The 18658-nt window shown below is 40.4% G+C and overlaps 1 protein-coding gene across 2 annotated transcripts in view; it reads right to left on the reverse strand.

The window, feature by feature from the left end:
• Positions 1–18658, reverse strand: part of GRB14 (growth factor receptor bound protein 14) — a 93894-nt gene that overhangs the window by 58862 nt on the left and 16374 nt on the right. Inside the window, exon 1 of one of the 2 annotated variants that reach the window (XM_034786367.1) lies at positions 6437–6687. The exons of the other annotated variant lie outside the window; for it this stretch is intronic. Within the exon in view, the coding sequence (XP_034642258.1) occupies positions 6437–6499 (63 nt within the window). The 5' untranslated portion in view covers positions 6500–6687. Of the gene's footprint in view, positions 1–6436; positions 6688–18658 lie in introns of those variants that run through there. 2 annotated transcript variants of the gene reach the window in all.

The following is an 18658-nucleotide window of genomic DNA, read 5'->3' on the forward strand; positions in this document are numbered from 1 at the left end:
TGACCTTGGTTACAATAATAGTATGATCGTATCTTAAATGTTATACTACATGATGCAGTCTGTGTATTTACTAAAAATATACTAGAAAGAACTAACCAAAAAAAGATCTGAACTGGTTTTTATATTAAAAGGAGAATGATACTCTCCCCCATTATAAACGTTTTCCCAACTTTGTTTCTACATTAGATCAATTCAAATAGCTGTAATAAAACTTATTGGGAGGGATTCATGGAAGGAAGTCTCTGCAAGGAGTTCCCCACAATTGTTCTGGAGTGAGAAAATACTTGTACCTGAGAAAGCATAATGGGTTTGAAGAGTATAAACAAAGACTAGCTTCCTAATACAGCTGTTATTTATGACAAGGTCGGCACATGTTTTTTCAGCTATATTGGCCTACATAATGATTTCAAATTATGATTTGTAAGCAAGGTCTGAATGAGTTCTCCCCTGACAGCTAGAGATGAGCCAAGGGTGGGTGGAAAGGCTTCAGGACCAGACTGTATTTACATGAACACACCTACTCTGCCTAGGTATCTAGCAGCCAGAGCCAGTGCTGCCCAACTGATCCGTTTTAGCTGGTGTTGGGTTACAAATCACTTTAGTATTGAATTTGGGGGTCATGAAATGTTATACTTATTGTATGAGTAAAGGGCAGCAGAACTGTACGTAGCCTGCCTGAATGAGGGGGTCTCCCTCAGTGCTTAATTTGTGCTAGGGCTTGCCAGGGCTGAGCCCCCGCACCTCTAGGCTTGGCAGTTCAGAGCCCTGGCACCTCTGGGCTTGCCACTGAAAGTAACAAACTTGCTTGAGCCCCGGCACCCCTCTCATTACAAATTAAGCACTGGTCACCCTCAACTGAACTGCATGCTCTAAGCATGAGGTTTGGATGGCATATCCCAGTGAAGAGAGGGGGGGAGGGGGGTTGGGCACAGGTGTTTTGCTTGGTGGTATGGGCTCTGCCTAAAAGTCACAAGCACTATTTGACCTGCCCCTCTCTCCTGTTTAGAGATAAACCTGATTAGGCTCCATAGAGAGCCTTTTGGTTTGTTAAGTGACCACTAGAGCTGAAATCAGAGATAATCAGGTTTAAGTGCTTAGACCTGCTGTGGGACAGTGTTTCTGTGGACAAGACGGCCCAGCCTGCACTAGCAGCAAGGTTCCCCCACTAAGAGCTGGGTGGAACCTCGAGACACCAACTCGCACAGGTCGCAGTGGCAGGTGTCCGCAGAAGGGGACGGTGCAGGGCCATTGGAGACAGAGCAGTGGAGTGAACGGTGGCACAATGAACAACAGCGGCCAGAGCATTTGTTTGTTGGACTATGTTTTAGTGACTTCACTCCAGAATGCTAGATTTGTGACAGGGAAATTTACATAATGTGTGTTTCCTAGTTTTTAAAATGCATTATTTGCCAAGGTCATTATCTCACATCATCACTATCTCAAGAGGTCATTATCTTGGAGAGATTCTGTACTAAATTTTTTTTATTATTATAATTAATTTTTATGTAAGAATGGCCATATTGGGTCAGACCAATGGTCCATTTACCCCAGTATCCTGTCTTCCAACAGTGGCCAATGCCAGTTGCTTTAGAGGGAATGAACAGAACAGGGAATCATGGAGTGATCCATCCCATCGTCCACTCCCAGCTTCTGGTGAACAGAGGCTAGGGACACTCAGAGCATGATGTTGAATCCCTGCCCATGCTGGCTAACAGCCATTGATGGACCTATCCTCCAGGAACTTATCCAGTTCTTTTTTTAACCCTTTTATAATGTTGGCCTTCACAACATCCCTAGCAAAAAGTTCCACAGGTGACTGCATTGTGTGAAGAAATACTTCCTTTTGTTTGCTTTAAACTTGCTGCCTATTAAGTTTCATTGGGTGACCCCCGGTTCTTGTGTTAAGTTAATAATATTTCCTTATTCATTTTCTCCACACCCAGTCAAAATTGTATAGGCCCCTATCATATCCACTCTTAGTCATCTCTTTTCCAAGCTGAAAAGTCCCAGTCTTTTTAAATTTCTCTTCATATGGAATCTGTTCCACATCCCTAATCATTTTTGTTGCCCTTCTCTGTACCTTTTCCAATTCCAATATATCTTTTTTGAGATGGGGTGACTAGAACTGCATACAGTATTCAAGATGTGGGCATATCATGGATTTATAAAGTAGAAGTGGAGGAACTTGGTTTGCCAGATTGATCAGCCAAGCCAATACTGACAACCTATATGAAATGCCTCTTGACTGCATCAACATGCAAAAAGCCTTATAAGCCAGTCACTATCAAAGCCAATTTTAGAAGTACTTAATAAGGCTGTTAATAATGGAGGAGATACAACTCAATTTATGTGAACCAACATGGCTGTTGCATCATACTTTCTATTTAAGCAAGAGATATCACACTAAAAATTGGAGGCCAATGTTAAGAGCACTGTCATTTGTTAATCCTGAAGTTGTACACTGGTTCCGAACAAGACCAGCAAATGCTCACTATCTTTCTGCAAGAAACTCAACTGACGGGTTAGAAGCATGCAGTGCAACAGTGAAAGACTCAGTAATTGAAAAAGTGAAGAACTGTCTCACCACATTCAGAAAACTTGCATACATGGCTGATGAATGCACCAATGTAAATGGGTGTCAAGTATTAAGTTCTTGCATATGTTATCTTGATAGCTGTGGAAAGCCAGTAGACGCGTTCTAGAGGTTCAGGTTATAGAAGAGACATCAGCTGCATTTGTAACATCTTAGAGTTAAATGCTTGTAAATTGAACCCCAAAGAGATGGCTGCTTGTGCATTTGATGGAACTGCAAACTTCTCTGGAAGACATAGTGGAATGCAAGCTTTGCTCAGAGAAAAGTGTAACTCTAAACTCTCCTATACACACTGCAGAGGCCATCTACTGTAGCTAGCTCTAGTATGAGCTGCAGAATCTTCAAAATACATTAACAAAGCCATAAATTTAATGGCTGTGTTATATTCTTTTTTCAGCAAGAGTCCAGAAGGACTGAATATATTGGAAACAGAAGATACACTGGGACCGAAGTTCAAGTTAGTCCAACCTGGGAAAACCTGCTGGCTTTCTCATGAGCGATTCTTGGTTGTTTTCTTAAAATTACTGCAACCATTATTACTGGCTTTGGAAAGCATCTACCGAGATGGGATGGATCTAAGTAGTGAGACTGGTGGACTACTTTTGTTACTAAGTTCAGAGAAGACTATCGCTATTCTCTCTCTGGTAAGTCTACTGTTGAAATCACTTGGGTCATTAAACGATGTCATTCAGGCATCTGCTACAACAGTAATAGATCTTTGTCCAGCAATAGAAGCTACCCTTGGATCAATCAGAGATATCCACTGAAAACATACTGGAAGAAACAAAGACTTCAGTCCAGAAGTTGACTAATGAAGGCACTTATATTGACTCTTTATGGGATGTCAAGCCAGCAGAAAAAGTACACAGACTTGATTCTTACAAATCTACAATAGTGATTTCTGGACTCTACTCAACTTCTACAAAGCTTTTACAGATCTCTGTCTCATAAAACAAACACTTACAGTTGAGTGAAGTGAGGTGCTACCAGCAATGGGGCTGCTATGTGATCAGGACAGAATAGAGAATTTTGAACACAAAGTGGCATATCATACAACAAACAAATGAAGATTTAACTTCAACTTCTTCATCATCATCACTACTAGTGGTTCGACCCAATCTTTGTGCTATGTTTCCTGGGATGAACGTAGTAGGAATTCATCTCTTGCTATTCCCAGTCACAACCGCTACAGTTGAGCATTCTTTTTCCTCATTGAATAGAATTGTGTGTTCTGAAAGAAGTTGTCTTCTGTATGATCATATCATGAAGGACTGGAAGTAATGGACACAAAAGAAGACACCAAAGAGTTGTGCAAAATTACAAGAAGCCAAGAAGGATGTAGATGTAGTGCTTCATAGTAGGCTTGAGGAGCCAACTTTAATTTCTCTGATGATTTTAAAATATGAGTTCAATCTAATAAAATAGTCGTGAAACTTTTTTCCGTTTTTACTATGGCGCTATTCAGCCCACCTTCGCCCGCACAATCTCAACCCTCGTTGACCCTCTTCCCCTCTCCATCCCCCATATATTCAAACACTCCCCCGAATTTCAATATCTGGGGAAAACACTGGGGAAGATGGTGCTACAGAATTGGCTAAGTCATCCTTTGGGGGGCAGGTGGGGGAGGGGGGAGAAAAGAGATCCATACAGAGGGTATGCCACATGCACAGATACAAAGAGCACAACCTGCATCAGGAAAAGTTTAAATTGAATTAGCCCTAATCAAGGACACGTGCCTTTGAGTATTCAAATGTAAAAGTTGTTTGGATCAGATATCCATTGAATATCGGACTCTGGGTGCACACAGTACATTTTGCAGTTTTCTCACTGAGCTTATAAAATGTGGAAGGCTGTACTAAGCATGCTGTACTAAGCATGCATGCATAGCTAACTTAGCTGCATGTTGAAAGACAGTGAAGTTGTGTGGAGGTTGGGGAAGGGGTAACTGGCACACTTGTCCCATTCACTGTCTATCTGTAAAGTACGTAAAGAACACTTAAACACTTCCTAAGGTTTGTTGAGGAATGGGGTCTTTCAGGCATACCTTATAAAGTTTCAGAGGATTGGGCACTGGTGGAATCTAACTAAACAGCAAAAATACAAAATGTGGAATTATTTTTTCCTTCATTCGTGCACACAGAAAATTCTGATAAAAACTTTAAGGCTGCAGGTAAAGTATTCAAAAACCAGGGAACTGGTACACCAAAAACCAAAGTTACAGGTACACCTTTACCTATGTCATTGTCTACAGCACAAGTGTAGTGGGAAATATTGTGTATTACTCTGTCTGTACTAGACAAAGTCCATTAAAACAAATGCCCAATAAGCAAAAATAGAGCAATAATGAAAGATTGTGGCAACATGTAGACCACTTAAGTTTATAACTGAATTATCTTGGAAGCTAACTGCCTCATTTCCTAAAATACATGAAAGCATTGTTGAAAATAAAATGCATAATACGAGAGTATTGATTAACTTAACATTCAAACATTTTAGATGCTAGAGAAGAAAATTTTCTTCTCTCGCAAGTCAGTTAAGATATATTGGACTATTAGGACAAACAAAATGCCAGGAGACAAGGACACAGACATTTACAACATGCTATTTGCATATCTAAGGTGGGGGAGGAGGGAGAATATTATACCCTAGATATAGTCCTAATTAGGACAGTATCATAATGCATATTGCACAAGACAGAAAAAATAAGTTATATGTAAAACCTTAATTGTGGCATTTCCTGAATTTTGAATGCTGAACTGGGTAATCTTACCATTCTCCTAATGTACTTTTTTTGATCAAAAACTTGTAGCTCTTCTTACTCAGAAAACCGTTTTGGCTCAAAAGCTGTGTGATCAAATGGTGTACACACCGTGGGCCAAACAGGTCATAACAAAACATGCACTATGTCTTATTTCTGTAGAGATGGCCTTGAAAGCCTCTACAACTACAATGATGTTTCACTGAAATTCCATCTTTCATAGCTGTGACAGTGTCTCAAGAGCAACTGAGTAACAAAAGACCTTATTTACCAGAATTTCATTTATTTCAGGGGAAATAAAGCTATAGCACATGGCAATGAAACCTACCTTTGCATATCTATTTAAAATCACGTGGGTTTATTAAAAACAGATAGAGATTCCTGCATTTAATATAAATTAATACCACTGTATTAGAAAAGAAGAACATCTCCCTCACTCAACTTGTTATTTTTAAGTGTCTATACAGCCACACGACATAGACTGGCTAGTTTCTAACTCTGGTTATTAGTCACAAGGTGTAATATCAAAATTGTATGATTTTGTATCAAATACATTTTTAAAAGTTAAATCCTTATATTAAGAACTAGAACAAATAAAGTTTAAAATAGTTTCTAACAGTTTTTTTAAACTAAACATTAATGCTTACATTCAACTTTTAAACTGAAACTTAGCCAAAAGAGTCAGTAAGAGAGTATAAGAACATAGACGCTGATTCAAACTTCAGTGGGATTTGAATCACGCCCTTAAAAACCCTATAAAAAGTGCATATTTTAACATTAATAAATGGAATTATGATATTTAGCTTTTTTGGCCCAACTAAGATATTCTATACATACATTTTTCTCTTGTGGTTATAGTACTGTGCCTTACAGAGAAAATTATGTGTGTAACAAGCAGTCTAATAAGCATTAATCAACTAGATGTAATAAAGACATTTCACTATTTTCTTAAAATTATAGCATTTTTAAAAATCATATCTACTTATATATGGCTACATTATATGTTTAAACTGTGCAACCACTTATCTCTCACACACACACACACACACTACAGTGAATGTTATACACTTACTTAAATGCCCTACCCTTTTTTGAAGAGCTATTGGAGTAATCGCTGGCAAAGTTACCCTTCTTGCATACAAGCTCATGTCTGCTCTTCACAGAATTAGACTAACAGCCTCCGTTCAGGTCATACATGAAATAAAGTCAGTCCCTGGCAATATTCCTTGAAGCCTCAGTTCTCAGAACCCAATACCTTAGAGTCAACGCAAAGAAACAAGTAAGAATGCAATAAATGTCACTCTGCTTATGTGAATCCAACCCTACCCAAAGCCAATTAAGGATGACTCTGGGACAGGACTAACTAGCAACCAACCAATCACAGGGTTTGCAAACTCCTCCTTTGTCCTTGGAAATATGTTCTGATACTTTTGTTTATGATATTTAAAGAAGCAGATTAACAAGTATTTAAATCACACAGGAGCCTCTCCCCCAGACCTCCTCCTCCTCCCCGAGACCCTCCCCCCCCCTCCCAAAAAAACCCAGAGCAATTGTATGCCTTCTTTGTTGGTTGGAGAGAAAAAAGAATTGTGCCTTTTTTTGTTTAAGTATTTAATTTATAGACAGAACATTATACATTTAAATTTTAAAAAGTAGGCATATTTAGATTACATTTAAAATATGCTGTTCTTAAAATGACAAATTAAAGCAGATTATGTAGTAGATATGGTTAGAACAATGAGATTAAAATAGGTTTTAAACACAAGCCTCTTTTGATCAAGTATGTAGCATCTAAAATGTCACTCACACTAGATTAACAAGGTAAACGATCTACAACACTTCAAGTCAAAAGTTCATAACATTTCAAACAATGATGTGCAAGATATACAGTTATTGCGGTCTTAAAAAAAACACACTGAGTAAATTATTTAGTGCATGTCTGAGTACTGTACATATCCTTGAAATGTTCAGAGCTGACTTGGCAAATACTATAATAATCCATGCCAAAACCACCTTATCCTTGTGATGGGCTGGGGGAGGGGGGGGAGGGAGGAAGAATAATTGGAAGATGAAGACAGCCATTTATGCTCAGAATGTGGTGGGGAGGGAAAAACTGATTACAAGCCACATTCGTCAGTGATTTTAAAGAATTAAATGCTGATGCGTTAAAGAGAAACAATACCATCATATATAATTAACAAAAAAAATATAATCATATCTAACATGCCACTGGTACTGATAGGGCATAATTATGTGCCCATTCATGATTTTAAAGTTAGGCATGTGCTTGATCACCTTGGTGAGGCCCTGAAGTCAATAGGGCTTACGCACATTCTTAAGTACTCTGCAGAATGAGGCTCTGAATCAGAGCTTTAATGCTCTTTTGCACAGAGCAATATGCAGATTTTAAAAATATATAAAAAAACATTTTCACCTATAGTATGTTGATGCTGTTACCCACAGCTGTTAAAGAACGACAAAAATATTGTCAGATAATAGGAAGTACAGGCAAACGTTTTCCTGCTGTTTCAAAATCTATTAGCCTTAATTATGACAGGCGGGGCGAGGCAGGGATGAATAGCTGCTGTAAATTGATGCAAAGACATAAAGGGATCTAGATTGGAGTCCAGAATTTGATCCTTGTCTAGTTAACTTGAATCATATACTTTTAATAAAACCAATTAAAATGTGGCAAAAATCTTTTTGTTAGCTCAGTAGAAGATGCTCAGTTTTCACTTTGGTTCATTTCACACTCAGGCTACAGAAAAACCAAACCCATGGTAACTATGTGATCTCCCAAATATTAGACATGGTACTCATTTACTTTATACTCTGCTTATCTCGAGGTTTAGGTAAAGAATTCATTATACCTATGTGTTGCAAATTTCTAGGATGTAGTTACTTTTGAAGGTCAAATTTTAATCTCCTTTCTATAGCATCTGGAAAGAGCATCTCCTTCTCCTACGACCATTCTCAGATTGGCTACTATAAATGTCAAAATGTTTGATTATATTTTTTTTTTCCACCTTTTACCCCATAATGTGACTTTAACAAGTTTGCAGTAAAACTTGAGACACAAACATTGGTGTTAGGCCCCAATCCTGCAAACATTTTACTCTCAGGAATACAGTTACACAGGCACAAGTTGGCAGTATTGGGGCTTTAAGATCCTATGATGATTTTTTTTTTAATTTTCTACAAAAAGTGAGGTTTAAAAAAAAAAAAAAAAAAAAAAAAAACCACCACCACCACCAATAGTAATCCCAATAGATTGCACCAACCACTTTATTGCAAAGGGAATAAAAATAACCAAAATCAGTTTAATCTGACCCTCAGGTCTTGAAGTTCCTTGTTGGCTGCCAAGAATTTCAATGCTTTTCGTTGTATGAATAATATTTTCCTATTTGTCTACAAGGTGAAGCAGAGGATTATTTTCCCCAGTGAGACTATTTGTGTTTGTTCTGCTCCAGGCAGACATATTGACAACACCAGGTATTTTCTTACTTTCCAAGGTTTTACCGAACATTTGAGTTTTTAAACAGGAAGCCATAATTCAGATATTTTTAAAACCATACCTACCCACATTGTGCAGGTCTGTTCTTAAAAGTCTCTCTAAAATGGTACTATGGGATACTTCCGTTTTTTACATTATTTCCATATCAAATCAGCACTGTTTAGAAAATACCACTTTTAAACTTGCATAGAGATAAAGCCAGAAGAGACCATTAAACCGCCTGTATATCACGGGCCATTAGTTTTCACCTATATTAAACCCAAAATATTTTAGTGACACCAAAGCATTTTGGTCCTTGGGAGACTAAACTGTGTGACACAGGCAGAAAACAGCAGAGACTAAGGTGCCACTAATGCCTGGGGTTCCTGCAGTGGCAGAGAATTGATTAGGTAAAATATGTCCAGATGATCCCAGCAGCCAAACCATGCTCCATTTTGGAGGGGAGGGTGAAAAACCCCCATGGTCTGACCTGGGGGGAAATTCCTTCCCGATACCAAATACGACAGTTAGTATGACCCTGAACATGTGAGCTATCTCAAGGGAAATTAGTTTAGGCTATTTTCAGTTACAAGCTGTGTGCATGAAAAATAAATAAAAAAGGAAATTCTCAGGCAAAAAAAATATTCAATAAGATGGTGGAATAGGCCTGACAGTGGTTTTCCTGGAAAGGAAAAAGGAACTAGCATTTGTCTAGGCCTTGTTTGGCAGTCTCTCTGTCTCTAGCAGCATGCAAGTGCCAATTTCCACCGCCTCCATGCCATTAGCTATTTCATCTAGAAAGAAGATTCTCTTGACCACCGCAGAGCATTGGCCCACCCCATCTGGTACCCCATCTCCAGCTGTGGCCAATTTCTGATATTTCAGAGGAAGGCAAAAAAATCCAGACTACCGCTGGACAAATGTGCATTTGGGGGCGGAGGGGGGCAGGGAGAGAAATCCTTCCTGACCATTACAAGTGACCATCTGAAGCCCTGAAGCATGAGATTTGATTATAGTCATTATCTTATTGTGCAGAGCTGCAAGTGTTAGGAGCATACTGAAAGCAATTCAGGTAATCTCATTCTTACTATGACTCCTAAAAGAAAGGGATGTACAGGGTGAACTTTCAACTGGCAGCTCTGCAAAGTTAAGTTGATGAATGAGATAAGCAGACCTCAATTTCAAAAAGAGATTTTTCAGGCTAACTAATATCTTTAGTACATGTGTTCAAATCCTTTGCCTTCTGTAGGTTGAAGTTATTACTGATCTAGCTCTAGAGCAGCAACTTAGTAAACATCCATGTTGGTGATGCACAAGAAATAGAATCCAGCCCACTCTATGTTTGTACCACTATGAACTGTTTTCATCACTAAAATAGCAGATGTTACTTTGAATACATACAGGGAGCAGATCAGCTGAGTAAGAAGGTGCCAGTTTTTCTATAGTACTTTTGAGAGTAACTGCACTTAAATGTATGTTATATTGGATAATAAATTCTAGAGAAGCTAAGTACATTTGTTGCCACTTTCTTAAAAAAAAAAAAAAAAAAAGTAATTAACTGAAGGGGGATATATCTAAAACCTATGGAAAGCTCATGAAAATCAGTAGCTACAATCAAGTGTTATCAAATAGCACATGAAGTAGGGATACACTTCTAGTGAAGTATCAGAGGGGTAACCGTGTTAGTCTGAATCTGTAAAAAGCAACAGAGGGTCCTGTGGCACCTTTGAGACTAACAGAAGTCCTGGGAGCATAAGCTTTCGTGGGTAAGAACCTCACGGAAGCTTATGCTCCCAGGACTTCTGTTAGTCTCAAAGGTGCCACAGGACCCTCTGTTGCTTTTTACTTCTAGTGAAGAAAGGCTGGTCTTATGAATGCCCTGGCCCAGGAATAATGAGAGCTAAGTTCTGTTGCTGCCTTCTCCACAAATACAGCATGTGAACTTGGACAAGTCACAATCTTTGTGCCTCAGTTTCTACATTTTTAGAATAAGGATAATACCATTGAGAAGCTAAATTCATTAGTGTTTGTAAAGAGCTTTGAGGCCTTTACATGAAAGATGCTACAGAACTATTATTTTAACTTAACACATTAGTATTAGGGCATGTCTTCACTACCCGCCGGATTGGCAGGTAGCAATCGATCTATTGGGGATCGACTTATCGCATCTAGTGAAGATGCAATAAAAATCGATCCCCGATGGCTCTGCCGTCGACTCCGGAAATCCACCGCGGCAAGAGGGGGAAGTGGAGTCGACGGCGGCGCGGCAGCGGTCAACTCGCCACCGTCCTCACAGCCAGGTAAGTCGACCTAAAATACGCAACTTCAGCTACACTATTCACGTAGCTGAAGTTGTGTATCTTAGGTCGACAGTCCCCCTCCCCCCCGTAGTGTAGACCTAGCCTTAGGTGACATAAGAGACCAATATATAGTCAGAGAAGCCTGTTAGTCATACCATCTGCATTTCTGTACCTGAGCCACTAAATGGGTCAGACAGTCATCATCCTTCTGGGTTTCTGTCTCTTTACCAGAAGAATCACAGTTATACTATCAAGGTTACCGAGGAAACATGTTATATGGTAGAGTTGTGTTTTTCTGAAAAAGTATTTTCTTTAAGTAAAACTGAAGCACAGAAGACAAAACATTTCAGACTTTAAAGTGCATTTTGCTTCCTCGCATAAAATGGAACAAAGTCTTATTTCCAAACTGAACATGGAATGTGATTTCAGATATGCTTGAAGTAGGGCTGGAGTAAATATTTATTAATTCCCACATAGAGACAGCTGTATTAAACTGTTCCCCTGTAAAACAACATTCACAGTATATATATCCAAATATTTAAACTTGAATTCTAGATACCTAGGAAGTTTACAATTAAGGTTGAATAATCATCGTTAACTATGTACCTCTATTCCTCCACATTGATCTTCCACCTACTTATCTTGCACTTCTTAAAACTAGCATGGTACAGTATAGAATTCCAACAGTACACTCTTCAGTTGTAGGAGGATACCACCACATCGACCTCTCCAGCCTATATTGTGTACATCACCCATTTCAGGGTAAAATAAGGGCAAAGCATGATAGCCTTGAGATTCTAAGCCCTGCGCTGAAAACTGAACCCAGATTAGTCAGTTGACAGCCAGCTGCTGGTGCAGCAACCAGGATCAAGGGGAGGCAAAGAAACAGGTGTACTGTGTACATTTTGAAACCCCTCTACTTCTTCCCTCAGGTGAGACGTGAGCAGGATTCATCAGCGAATTTGGTCAGCTGGTTGTACCATTAGCTTCCCCAGCTTGTGCTGGATACTCACAGGAATTGAGACATGACCACTGATCCATGCCCCCCCATCCTCTTGCATCATGTTATCATGACTGACCCAGTAAATAACTAATGGAGTAGGGGAAATGGAAATAGGCACTTGCATGCTGCCAGAGACAGAGAGACTGACAAACAAGGCCCAGGCACATGCTGGTTCACTTTTCTATTCCAAGAACAGTTGCTCTCAGATGACCTTACAAGCTCTGTAGGCTGTGCTAAGAGACAAACTTCTGTCAAGTTTCAATATTTATTTCCTCAATACGAGTAAGTAGTAACATGCATGGAACTTGACAGACAGAGCACAGGCTGCAAGAGAGAAGAGTTCGGAGGAGATACCAAAGCATCCTGTCTACATGCATGTGGATAGAATGCTAGATACAGATGCAGCACCACTGTGAATAATTCTCTTAATAAAGAGTCAGTTTAGTTTTAGAAACATTGAGTCCTGTCACATAATTACCTAGCAGAGGGTACATGAAACGGAGTGAGGATAAGAATATCATCCTGAGTAGAATCATATTCAAGGCCTCAGAAGCTAAGCAGGATTAACTTTCACCAGGAATAATTACCACGAGCCACACATTTTAGGCCTCACTAAGTAATATGTTCCACTAGCATGCAATTTACAGTGGTTAAAAAAAAAAAAAAAAAAAAACCAACACCACACACACACCACTGACAGAACTCACACAGCTTATAACTTCTGGCAAAGCTCTGGGTTTAAATATGTATGCAAGGTTAACACTACAAAAAATCCAGGACTCCTGGCTATATTCATTTTGTTTTCAGGCATGCAGATGTGAAGGAACAGCTACTTCCCTGCTCCACCCTGCAGGCAGGGCAGGACACATGTGTCCCCCTTCTTCTCAGCCCTCAGAGCACCAGCAACAGATTTCACCCCCAGCCTCACTCAGAGGAACTTTTTTCCCCCCCTGACAGAAATAGTGAGACGTGGTTCTGGGACTTGGGTAAAATGCTGCCAGTTTCTTTTGGTGTGGGTTAGAGGTAGGCAGGAACTGGTTTTCCTACCCTGCAAAGATTTTTAAGATTTCAGAAAATTTTCCCATTACTCATTGGGATGAATCGGAGACCTTTCAAAAAAATATTGCAAAAAAAGAGAGACTAACCCACCTCACAGTAGCCTGGTGTTAGTGCACTCACCTTGAAGGCGGGAGACACTGCTTCAAATCTCTCTTCCGCCCAATTTGGAACAGGGACTTGAACCCCGGTCTCTCACATCCCAGGTGAGTGCCAAAACCACCAGGCTATTGTTGGTCAAGAGAGGTTCTCTCTCTCTCTGCCCAGAAAATTCATCATGGACCTGAGAAAATGTCCTGATTAAAGTCATGTTAAAGCCAAATCATTCCCCCAAAAGGTTTAGTTTTCCATCAAAAAAGATGTAATTGAAAAAATCCCAAATAGTTCTAGTGTTGGGGCTGGAGGAGCTTTGTAAGCAGACACCAGGGACCCGAGATGGGCTTGTTGACTATATACATGTTAGATGGATATAAAGAGTCTACACTACTGTTTGTTTTCTTTCCTCCTTTCCCCACACCTCCTCAGTTTCTATCTTTATCAGAAGCCTAGCCCAAGTGACTCATTTCCTCTCCCCAGTAAGGCCCTTTCATATCCCCCATCCCACAATCTACTGTATTTGCAAATATACCACCAACTCCTCACTAGGGGCTCAAGAAGCAGAGTAGCTTCTACTTGTTAAGCTGTTCAGGACTCAGGCCTCTCTCTAATTCAGAGCACCCCAGAAAATGAAGACAAAAGTAACCAACTGAGTTGAGTTAGTTTGTCTCAGCTGGAAATCTATCCTATTCTGGAGTATTTTTCTTCTCTTATATGGCATAATTAACATACCAATTTTAGGCTTCAAACTAACATCCATTGTTGCCATAGAGTCTCCATACATTACTTCAGCTTTTGTCACCTTGTCCTTTAATATGCTCAATGTTTTACAGGACTTCAAAGGTCACCATTCACATGTACAAATCCTCCACCTGTTAGCCCCCTGCTTTGTGTGTTAAAATTATGACAGTCAATTAATCACAGTTAACTCACGCAATTAACTAAAAAATTAATCGCACTTCTAACAATACTGTAGCACAGTGCAGACTCACCCCTGCAGGGCCTCCTGCTGGTCATCCTCGGGAATTAGCTCTTCGACCCAGGAGCGCCCTCTACAGGCCAGTGTTCCGCTTGCCGTAGGGCCCCCGTGTCCGTCCCAGGACCCCGGTGCCCTTATCTCAGAGTTCTGCCTTCTGCAGTACCCCACAGTCTTACTGGGTTTCCCCACCGCCTATCCCCACGTTGCCTCAGTCGTGGCTACTGCCAGTCTCTGTTTAGCCCCCCGCGCCCTGGGGCAGACTGCAGTCTATCAGCTGATCATCACAGGCAAGAAGGGGTTTGGACTGGCTGCCTTTACCCACCCTCCGGCTGCCCCTCTGCAAGCCCAATACTTAGGAGGCCTAGAACTAGGCCCTGCAGCCTGGGGAGTTGTTGGCTTAGGGCTTCCCAGCTCCTAAGGCCCTTCCCCAGCCCTGCCTCCCTCTAGGTCCCCTAGGTCAGTCCCAAGCAGTCAGGCCTGGCTCCCTCTCCAGTCAGAAAGGCTGCTGCTTCTGGCTTCCCAGGCCTTCTTATAAGGCCCAGTGGCTTAGTTTGGGGCATGGCCCCAGCTGCAGCCACTTCCCCCAATCAGCCAGGGTTTTACCTTGCCCAGCCCCAGCCCTCTGAGGGGCTGAACCTCTCCAGGGCCGGAGTAGGTGCTCACCCAGCTACAAATACCAATTGAAATATACTAAATATTTTGGATTTTTTCTACATTTTCTATATTTATTTCAATTACAACGCAGAATACAAAGTGCACAGTGCTCACTTTATATTATTTATTACAAATATAGGCACTATAAGAAAATATTGTTCCTTTTCTTTAATTCACATCATTCAAGTACTGAAGTGCAATCTCTATTGTGAAAGCACAACTTACAAATTTTTTTTGTTACATAACTGCACTCAAAAACAACAGTGTAAAACTTTAGAGCCTACAAGTCCACTCATTCCTCTGGAATGGTGGGTGAAGCATGAAGGGGCATACGAATGTTTAGCATATCTGGCATGTAAATACCTTGCTACGCCAGCTACAACAGTGCCATGTGAATGTCTGTTCTCACTTTCAGATGACATTGTAAACAAGAAGCAGGCAACATTATCTCCTGCAAATTGTAACCAACCTTGTTTGTCTGAGTGACTGGCTGACCAAGAAGTAGGACTGAGTAGACTTGTAGCCTCTAAAGTTTTACACTTATTTTGAATGCAGGTTTTTTGGGTAATTCTACATTTGTAAGTTCAACTTTCATGATAAAGAGATTGCACTACAGTACTTGTATGAGGTGAATTGAAAAATACATTTTTCACAGTGCAAATATTTATAATCAAAAATAAATATAAAGTAAGCACTGTACACTTTGTATTCGATGTTGCAATTTAAATTAATATATTCAAAAATGTGGTAAACATCCAAAAATATTTAAAATAAATAGTATTCTATTGTTGTTTAACATCACTTTAAAAAAATTGCTTAACAGCCCTAGATAAAATGAGTAAAGTGAGTTACAGAACTCGTGCCAGATCCCTGTCTTACTTCAAGCCCCTATTAACATTTAATTTTCAATGCTGTGTGCTTATTTTATCCCGATGCCTGTCTATTCGAAACAGTAATTTCAAGGATGCAGTCTATGTTCTATTTGTTAAAAAAAATACAGTGGTACAATGTTCTAATTCATTCTAATGGTACCTAGTAGCCACAAAAAAAAATCCCTAAAGTACCACAAATTATTCAACCCATCAATAAAAAAAAAATGTGGTAGATAGCACACTGGTTAGTTATCACACCACATAGCTTCAGCTCCCCACCCAAATGCACCATGTTCCGAAGATGGCTGAATATCATCAGCTTTGTATGGTTTATCTCCAGTTAATAAGGCAAACACGAAACTAGAGTTGGTCAGAACATTCTTGACTAAATGACAATTCACCAAAACGTTTTTCAGAGATACATCAGTTTCACTGGGAAAGAAGGTCAGAGTCCGTGTGACTTAGAGCAGAGTTGTTCATCCCAGATCACTCGGAGTCTGGCAGAGCTGGAACTTGAGACTGGATCTCCCACATTCCATGCCAATACTCTAAGCACCAGGGTACAAAGCGAGAGAGTCAGTTCTCATCAGAAGGGACCAGAGAGCACCGGGGCCCAAAAAGACCTTCCTGAACTGAAATGCTCAGGTTTTGATCCAAAAAGAAACATTTCAATACAAATGTATTTGTGTAAAATGTTCAAAAGTTTTTGTTGACATTCCAGCATGAAACAAGAACAAAATTTGATACCTTGAAAGTTGCTGTGAAATCAATCTCCATATAGCTCTACACAAAAACACAACTTACAACTACATTTAATTTAATATTAAAATCGACCAAGAAGCACTTTCATGCTAAAAAGTCTAACCAGATGACCATACCTGTAATGCACTGACAGGGGCTCAGGAGATTTGGATTTTACCTCCAGTTTTGCTACAGATTATGCTTATGAGCGGCGAAGGACCGAGGCACAATGGGGGAGGGGGGGCGCAGCCCCTCTCCATTGGCCACAGAACAGGAAGCATGGGGGAAAAGTAGTAGTCCTGGCCAGTCCCAGCAGGTCTCTCTTATCCACGCCTAGTCCACTTACCAGGATGCCCCAGACCCAGATCCCCACTTCCATGAACCCTGGGCTGCCATAAAGGCAGCAAGTGGCTAGGGCTAGAGGGGGCTCAGCCTCCCCAAAATCTATTTTCTGAGCCACCCCCACATATGCCCAGTTTGGCAAGCAAAGCCCCATGCCTAGCAGTGTCAAGGCCAGGAAAGGGTCAGGGCAGGGCCCCACTTGTGTGCTGGATTCTCAGAAGGTGGAGCTAGATTCCTCAGTCCTGGCAGGGAGTGCTGGTTCCTGACCAGTGCTTCCCAGCAAGGTTCACTGGAACAGAACAAGAGATCGGAGAGTCCCTGGGGAATCCCCGAGGTTATGAGGGGGGAAAGAGATGCTGAGGTAATGACCAGAGTGGGGGAGGAGAGTGGGAGGTAACCTGGAAAATTCTGGTTGTGCCCCTGGCTGGGAACTGAGACAAAGATTCAGTGACTTGCTCAAACTGTAAAATAGGGAGAATACTTCCCTATATCAGAGGCTAAATTAATATCTATGAGATGTTCAGATATTATGGTGATGAACATGGAAAAAACCCTATAAATAAAAATAAAATCAATGCCGGAATGTTCTGTGGCCTTATTAGACTATTCATCTGCACAGCTGCTGTGGGGGATATTAGTCCCCACCTTGCATGTCAACTGTTCCCAAGTTTAGATACACAGTGGAGACAGCTGAAGATTGCTTTCTTCTAGGTTCTTGTCTACAAAAATTGTGAGCAAAGTCACATTAGATAGCATAATGCAGGATTCTCCCCCCTCCTCTGCCCATTCCCCCCCCCACCCCGCCCATTCTGTTCAGTTATTTGTAGATTGTTAAACTCCCCATAACAAGCAATTCCTGGAAATCTATGTACTTTTCAATGCTTTGCTATTCATGTAATAATTGATATGCTCAAGTTAAATCAAAGAACATTAACTCCAAAGCTCTGCCAACTCAGTCATAACAAAACCATTGTATTTCCATGTTTTCTTTTCCCCTTAATATATCAATAACTATTAGTAATGAGGAAAAGAGCTGGAAGTTTGTAAGAATGTTTTCTCAACATTTGAAAGCATTTCTATGTCATTATCAAATGCTTGCAGCTGCTCACAAACTCAAGGTCTTAATGCAATCAGTAATAGGAGTTCTCATAACAGAACTAATATAAAAAGCCTATTTATAGCCTAAGTGCAGGCACTAGCTGAAAATTTCAGTTTTGGTCACAAGACAATTTATACTATCTTGCTTTGCTGCACATCATGAACATTGTAGCAAGTACTGAACATACATGCATATAAACCAGTATTTAGCACATATACTTGCCACAGTGTATATGTATGTACCTGAAATAGGAATGTTACAGTGTATCTGTGTACTGGTTTAATTTTATATAGACACATACACATACACACAGCGACTTCTCAAAGTTAAGCAATATCGTGAAATCTATCTGGAGCTGATTGAGTGAGTAATTTCACATATTAACAAAGCGGTCATTAAAATGGCTGGGCCAAACTGGCAGCTTATTAGCAACAGAATGCCTTCCCATGACAAGCATCAGAGTTAGGGACTGAGAAGAGGAGGGAGTTTCCTTTATTGTTGGCCATCTCATTTCTCCCATCTGGTCATTACTTCCTTCCCCCACAATTACCTTTTTTGGGTGAAAGGGAGGTTACCGCTTTTAGATCTCCCTGGCTAAGAGGCTCTCATTTTAGAGCTATACGACAGGATGAGTCCGTTTGCAAAAGCACCATCTTTAAGAACTCCCTTCTC

This window comes from Trachemys scripta, chromosome 11, assembly GCF_013100865.1.
Source record: "Trachemys scripta elegans isolate TJP31775 chromosome 11, CAS_Tse_1.0, whole genome shotgun sequence".
NCBI lineage: Eukaryota > Metazoa > Chordata > Testudines > Emydidae > Trachemys > Trachemys scripta.